The 7483-nt window shown below is 36.6% G+C and overlaps 1 protein-coding gene and 1 long non-coding RNA gene across 2 annotated transcripts in view; one reads left to right on the forward strand and one right to left on the reverse strand.

The window, feature by feature from the left end:
* The window catches only part of LOC109288621, a 33813-nt gene extending 30299 nt beyond the window's left edge, over positions 1-3514 (reverse strand). Inside the window, exon 1 of the long non-coding RNA XR_002095195.1 lies at positions 3179-3514. This is a non-coding gene — a long non-coding RNA (uncharacterized LOC109288621). The remainder of the gene's footprint in view (positions 1-3178) is intronic.
* Positions 1-7483, forward strand: part of UNC13C (unc-13 homolog C) — a 692691-nt gene that overhangs the window by 280077 nt on the left and 405131 nt on the right. Inside the window, exons 11-13 of the mRNA XM_019504241.1 lie at positions 1679-1848; positions 4013-4128; positions 6257-6420. Coding sequence (XP_019359786.1) covers positions 1679-1848; positions 4013-4128; positions 6257-6420 — 450 coding nt within the window. The remainder of the gene's footprint in view (positions 1-1678; positions 1849-4012; positions 4129-6256; positions 6421-7483) is intronic.

The following is a 7483-nucleotide window of genomic DNA, read 5'->3' on the forward strand; positions in this document are numbered from 1 at the left end:
GACCACAAGATGAACATGAGCCTGCAATGTGATGCTGCAGCTAGTAAAGCAACCAAAACGCTGCCTTGCCTCCATAGGTGCTTCTCAAGCAAATCCCAAGACGTCATTCTCCCCTTGTACTTGGCCTTGGTGAGGCCACCACTGGAGTACTGCGTATAGTTTTGGGCTCCATGATTCAAAAAGGATGTGGAGAAGCTTGAGAGAGTCCAGAGAAGAGCCACGCACATGATCACAGGTCAGGAAAACAGACCTTATGACGACAGGCTGAGAGCCATGGGGCTTTTTAGCCTGGAAAAGCACCCCCTGCCCCATGCACACCCATTCCCCCATACACATACCCTACATCCACCTCTCCACACACCTACCCCCCACATTCCTCCACACAATATACAAGAGTAAGATTTAATTTTGAGTCTATGAAATGTCTATCATGACTCAAAATTAAATCTTACTCTTGTATATTGTGTGGAGGAATGTGGGGGGTAGGTGTGTGGAGAGGTGGATGTAGGGTATGTGTATGGGGGAATGGGTGTGCATGGGGCAGGGGGTGCTTTTCCAGGCTAAAAAGCCCCATGGCTCTCAGCCTGTCGTCATAAGGTCTGTTTTCCTGACCTGTGATCATGTGCGTGGCTCTTCTCTGGACTCTCTCAAGCTTCTCCACATCCTTTTTGAATCATGGAGCCCAAAACTATACGCAGTACTCCAGTGGTGGCCTCACCAAGGCCAAGTACAAGGGGAGAATGACGTCTTGGGATTTGCTTGAGAAGCACCTATGGAGGCAAGGCAGCGTTTTGGTTGCTTTACTAGCTGCAGCATCACATTGCAGGCTCATGTTCATCTTGTGGTCAATGATGACCCCCAAGCATGCAATTGCATCTATATACATTACTCAAAAGAACATAAATCAGGGCACAAATTATTTTTTTAATAAAATTAAAATATGTATAGTAGATATTTGATTTTATTATATGTTTTTTATCTATAATTTGTTAAAATAATATCTTCTGACAGATTTTATGTGTACTGTCCTTAACTGCTCATCAAAACTCATTAAGTGGCCCTCCAGCCAAAATAATTGGCCACCCCTACATAAGATCCAATCATGACTTTACCTGCACGTGTAGAGGGGGTCTCACTCTCCATTCAAAGACCTACTGTCTCGATTTCAAAATATACTGAGATTTTCTCAAATTTTACACCAGAACAGTCTTTGGAGAAGCTACTTCACTGTAGGCAAATGGACTAGGTGCACTGCATCCATACTGCTGGATAGATTTTGGTATACCCTGAATATCTCCACATTTAATAAGTTTTCTGTTTAATTATCTCATAATGGAATGCATGTGATACATATGTTGGGAAGCAGTTTTGATGTTCCTAAAAATGTCTCATTCCTATGCTTAACATAATTCATTTCCAGCACAATTCATTCAGTCAGGTGAATTTACATAGTTCCTTGTGAACATAATGGTACTATTTAGTCTCATTGATTCTGTGTCCTAGCATTCCACTGAATGGGGCAGGTGCCACAGGGACAGTTGGGACTCCTGAAGATGCACAGTATCTTGCCACCATCAGAGGTTTATCAAGTGTATTGAAAGCAAGAAAAACTGAACGAACTTCAACAGTACATTAGGGAAAATGTATCATAGTCTGTATCTTTTTATATTATTTACAGTGAATGCCATAACTCTACAGACAGAATAAAAGTGAGAGTCTGGGATGAAGATGACGACATTAAATCTAGAGTAAAGCAACATTTCAAAAAGGAATCAGACGATTTTCTAGGACAAACTATCATTGAAGTGAGAACTTTGAGTGGTGAAATGGATGTTTGGTACAATTTAGGTATGTACCTATTTTATGATATTTTAAAAATTAGTTTAGACATAATCTCCTGAGGTCCCTTCCAACCCTAATTTTATCTGATTCAGTATCTTCGAGTGCTATGAGTTTTGTAATATATGTCTGGTATATCAGAATAATGCTCTCTCTTAAAATAAAACTGTACTCTGCTTTGGATTCCAGGTTTAAAATGTATTAATTTGCAAGTTGATTTGAAAACGAGTAGAATGTATGTTTTCTGTAAATCTAGACACATGAGAAATAACTTTGTTTTCAATTTGAATAGATAGCCACTCAGGGAAAATTCTAGTCCAAAAAGCATATATTTTCTTTTAATTCAAAATGAGATTATCACCAGTAATGTGGCTGTAAAGATAATATAAGAAAATCCTTTATGTCAATTTATTCACATGTTAATGTGAGACATGAATCTACAAGGATGTATATTAGAGAAAGAAATAACCGTGCATTGGCTTATTGTATTGCAATTATGCCTTACCAACCTTCTCCTTTAATCATACATGTTTGCATACAGGCCTGAGCCTAATTTTCCTCTGACTTGTACCACTTTTGTACTTGTATAACTCCAAGAATTTCCTTAGTATTGCTTTTCAATTTTACATCCAAAGATGCAATACATATGAGGATCAGGACCAGGGTTACAAAAAGCATGCCAGTAAGTGGGCTGGTATATGTTCAAATAGTCCTTGTAAGCAAAGCTTATCTTACGTAAAAGCTAAGAATGCAATGCTTCCTTTCTAGAAGCATATTGTTATTCACCATACATATAGAGGCATAGTGTCAAGTGCAACTCTCCTGTACTTGTTTGATAATATAAATATGATGATATTTTATCTAGGTAGCCTGCTGAATAAAAAGTTTGGGGTAAATTATATAACTGAGACTTTTCTAAAGTTGAAATAAATTTGTTTCCTGAGCAACAATCTGTATCAAAATACAGTGCAATACCCTTTTTTCTCCACTGTTCCTACTTAGTATTCCACATGCTATTGAAATACAGAGCTGTGTCTGGGAAAATGTTTGCTGATTTCCAGCAAAGAAAACAAAGCAATGTGTTTTTTTATGTTTGTACTGAGAATGATTTTTACTAAGACAACTAGTCTTTGTCATCACAAATGATTTTTCTTAATATCCTTCAACTGATAAAACTGATATAAAAACAAGCAACTGATTAAATTGATTCTTAAAAAATTTACTGATTTGATTGGAAGCAATTTTAATAGCTTCCAGTCAAATTTAGATAATTTAGAAGGTACAAGTTCTTCTTGCACAAATAGAGAAAAGAAAAACCCATAGACTGAAAAGATCTTACCTGTCATGTGCAATAATCTTTAGTAGATGGCTGCTGATAATTTTATTATTTTGTAACAGAGGGTGGTACATTTCATTCTAGCTCACAGGAAGAAACACTACGTACAAGAAAAAGGAGTGAACTATTCAAAAAAAGAAATGCACTGGATCTGTTGAAATCCCAAATCCTTACTCAATATACTGTTCGCTTCACTCATGATTCATCTTGCAGAACTGTACAAAAGACCTACAAAAAAAATCTTAGTGCCTGTTGTATCAGATTAAACTTCTGGAATGGACTGGAACAATAATTGTTGGAATCAAAGAACTGCAATCCAGAGCTCAAGAAGCAATAGCAAATAAATAGGTTTATACAGATAGGATGGTAGAAAGTTCTCCAGGTCTTTTCTTTACTCCCCCTCCTCCACTCAGCTGAAGAATTGAGTTTATGGTAACAATATTCTAGTTTCCCCTAACACACTGCTGTTTTAGAGACTGCTGGTAAAAATGGAAAAAGGAAGCATCACTAATAACTAATGCAGATAATAAGTAGAGAAACTAATTTCCTTTTTACGTGATGGAGTATGAGAGATTCTTTACTTCACAACATCGTGTTCTACTTCATAGCCTGGACTGTATGTGAACTCAGGTTTGCAAAGCTGTCAAGAATGTCATTACATTAAAAACTTCTGACTAAGAAAAGCAATATCTCTTGAGTTCAACAGCTGGACTTTTCAAGCATAAAAAAAATCATTATTTGAACCAGAAAGAATTTTTAGAAGTGCAGTACTATATTTATCACTTGACAGAAATGTATTCTTGGTAATAACTAATATATTATTTTTCTGTTTATCAGAAAAACGAACAGATAAATCAGCGGTCTCTGGTGCCATTAGATTGAAAATCAATGTTGAAATAAAAGGAGAGGAAAAAGTTGCCCCATACCATTTACAATATACATGTTTACATGAGGTATGTTGGAGAAGTTTTGTGGTGAGAGACATTTGTTTGTGTACAAGACAGTTTGGTACAAAGAAATTGGATAAATTGGATAAACTAATAAACAAGCCCTATATTCATATGCGGCTATGAAAACTGATACAATTAATTTCACTACAGGTTTTTCCTTTCAAAATATTGTATATGTATTAAGAGTCTCTAACAGTGACTGAATATAATGATGACATTCAAAGTCACTGTGTTCAAGGAGGAGAGACTGGCGTACTATACACATCGGGCATTTGGTCTTGCCAGAAGCAGCTGTAAAGGCCAGAAAATGGGATTCCTGAACCCGCTTGCTGCAGTTCTCTACCTCAGTATTGTAAAGCCTATTACATGCTTTTTAATGTCATTAAAAGATGTAGCCACATTTGGAGGCTTTTTCATTTGTGTATGCATGTATGTATGTATTTATTCATTAATTTTTAAATTCTCAAAAATCCCGGAACACATTTGTTATCTATCCAAGAACTGAAAATTAGTTTTGTAATATCCAACATTGATATACAGGCTATATTTTTCTCTGGGGTCTGAACTGTACACTCCAGGAACCTGATTGGTCTACTCTTTTACAGTCAAAATTTCTATTAGTTTTACATGGATTTTTGTTGTTGTAGGATTCAAGGATAACACTGTTCTCAGAACTTTTAGTTGAATTAGGAATGTACCTCATGACATACTGGCCTTTTTTTGGTCTTTGTGCCATACAAACGTCCTCTGAAAAGAGTATTGTTTTCTGATTTTAACCACTGGTTTAGCTTGCTGGATTCTAGTTTCATATTCTGGGGACACAAGACTTTAAAGTATTTAGGTAGTAAGCACTTAGAAAACCACATGGTGAGAAGAAAGAAAGAGAGATCTTCATTCACTGTTTGTAAATAGAGGGCAGTATCTATATGTTGTGGATGTTCCATCTTAAATTTACTGATGTGTGTGTTATTTAGACCTCAGAGCCCTGGCAGATAAGACAATAGCCCTGTATTCTTGCAATATCCTTGGATGCAATGTTTTGGGGACAGGAAGAAGATGATAGCAGGAAACAAGCAGGATCAGAATTAGGCCCATTTGAAAAAAAGTTAACAGGAAGTATCACAAATAAAGTCAGATTCTTCCAGCATTCTCCAGTAGATATCCATTTCCTTTAACCCCTCTTTCTGTTACACCCCTTTATTTTTTATCCCAAAAGTACTTGTGTGAAATAAATTGATTAATATCTAAGTCTGGTAGGCAATGGGCATGCTATTAATAGTACAGTTCTAACTCTTTGAAGTAGCCACAAAATTGGCTCTGGTGCGAGTTACACTTGTTATTTATATATAGGGTGAGTATCTTTGATTAGGATCCCACTTAAGCAAATAGCAAAATTTCCTTGACTTCAACAGTGCCAGGTTAGACTCCTAAGGTGCATGTGAGATGGGATGTGGGAAAGAAAATTGTAGAGAAATTGAAATGGGCTCAACAGTTTTAGTTGCCTTTTGTCACTAGAAATAATCAGGAGACCTAACAGTTACCAGTTCTGTTTATAGCCAAGCAAGGTGATCAGAGGTACATTTTTTTTGTCATTTTCTTGTAAATTAAATGTTAGCTCTTGCTGTGAAGCTTACTAAATCCTGTTCTTTATTTTGTCCCTTTGTTCCTTGAGAAATTTCTGAGCTATTCCAAAGATATTGCCTATAACTTAAAGTTTTTAAATCTTGAAATGAGAAATTTATCGAATACAAATCCAATTCAGGCTGCTGGACTGGTCACGGAGCATTATAACATCATGATATAACATATGAAGGGCATATGAAACCGAAGAGGTTTCTGCATTATTTTACACAGCATTAGATCTGTTCTAGTCTGCACTGGTTTACTGAGGTGACCTTATGTCAAGGAGATAGATCAGAGTGCTGACTCACTGATTTGTACTGGCAGAGCTCCATCACAAAAAAAAATTTAAGCACTAGTTTTCTTCTACCAAATGATACTTATTTGGTTCTAGACTTTGGAAAGACCTATAGAATTTGAAATTAATTAATATGTTGAAAAAACAATGCATTATACAATACCACTTAAAGATGGAAATTATTGATTTGAAAAAAAAATCTCTTACCTTTAGAACCTATTCCATTACTTGACGGAAGTTAAATCTAATGGTGCTGTAAAAATTCCTGAAGTGAAAGGTGATGAAGCCTGGAAGGTATACTTTGATGATGCTGCACAAGAAATTGTAGATGAATTTGCAATGCGTTATGGAATTGAATATATTTATCAAGCTATGACGTAAGTATATCATTTTCAGAAAAATATATACATTCTGAGAGAATGTGGAAGAGGGTGGTTAAGTACTTTGAATCTTCATCCTTTTTTCTCCAGTTTAGATCCAATCCTGATGAAAAAGATTAGGTCATTTAAATCTGTTTCTCAAACAATATTCACAGTGAAGTAGTACTTTAACTGGAGATGTAAAGGCATTTAAAAAAATATTGGTCCAACCAGTGAACTTTCTTAACCACTGTGGGATAGATCCAAGTTCATTAGTGCTAATTGTCCTGAATAAAATTTTTAGATCCTATAACACGGTCTTTTGATGTTGTATAAATGCTAGTTATTTGCTGTTTTGTAGTGGTAGAACATCAGCCCAAATATACTTCTTCAGAAGTACATAAAACTTCAGGGGGTCCTGGTAAGTGATCTTAATAATATACATGCAGAATATATGCACATAATGCATGCTGACTACACCTTCTAAAAGTTTTAACTGTACAGAACCTGTATTACATAATTCAAGAAGGCTGAAACCCTCTCCAGTGACTTTAGACCGTGGCCTCTCACTTCAGGGGCCTTGTGCCTAGAGACATAAAAAGCAGAGCTGTTATTATCAAACACCAGAGGCTGTCAACCTATTGTATTTACCCAAATCCAAGATGGCCCTAAATTATAAGATAACCCTCCATTAATTAGGTTCTATACTTGAAAAATTATAAAGTTGTTATAATTTTCCATGTTTAGAATCTAAGTATTGGAGGGTCATTTTAGATTCATAGATTGTTAGGGGCTGGAAGGGACCTTGCAGATCATCAGGTCCAGCCCTCCCGCTCTAGGCAGGAAGAAAACTGGGGTTAGGTGACCCCAGTGAGGTGACTGTCCAGTCTCCTCTTGAAAACCTCCAGGGTAGGTGACTTCACCACCTCTGGAGGGAGTTTATTCCACAGGCTGGACACCCTGACTGTGGAGGAGTTTTTCCTGGTATTAAGCCTGAAGTGGCCTTCCAGGAGTTTGTATCCATTGGTGCTGGTCTTCCCCAGGGGTGCTGTAGTGAACAGTTGTTCACCGACTTCCTGAT

The sequence above is a fragment of the Gavialis gangeticus genome, unplaced genomic scaffold, assembly GCF_001723915.1.
Source record: "Gavialis gangeticus isolate Ggan-Ray unplaced genomic scaffold, GavGan_comp1, whole genome shotgun sequence".
Taxonomy (NCBI): domain Eukaryota; kingdom Metazoa; phylum Chordata; order Crocodylia; family Gavialidae; genus Gavialis; species Gavialis gangeticus.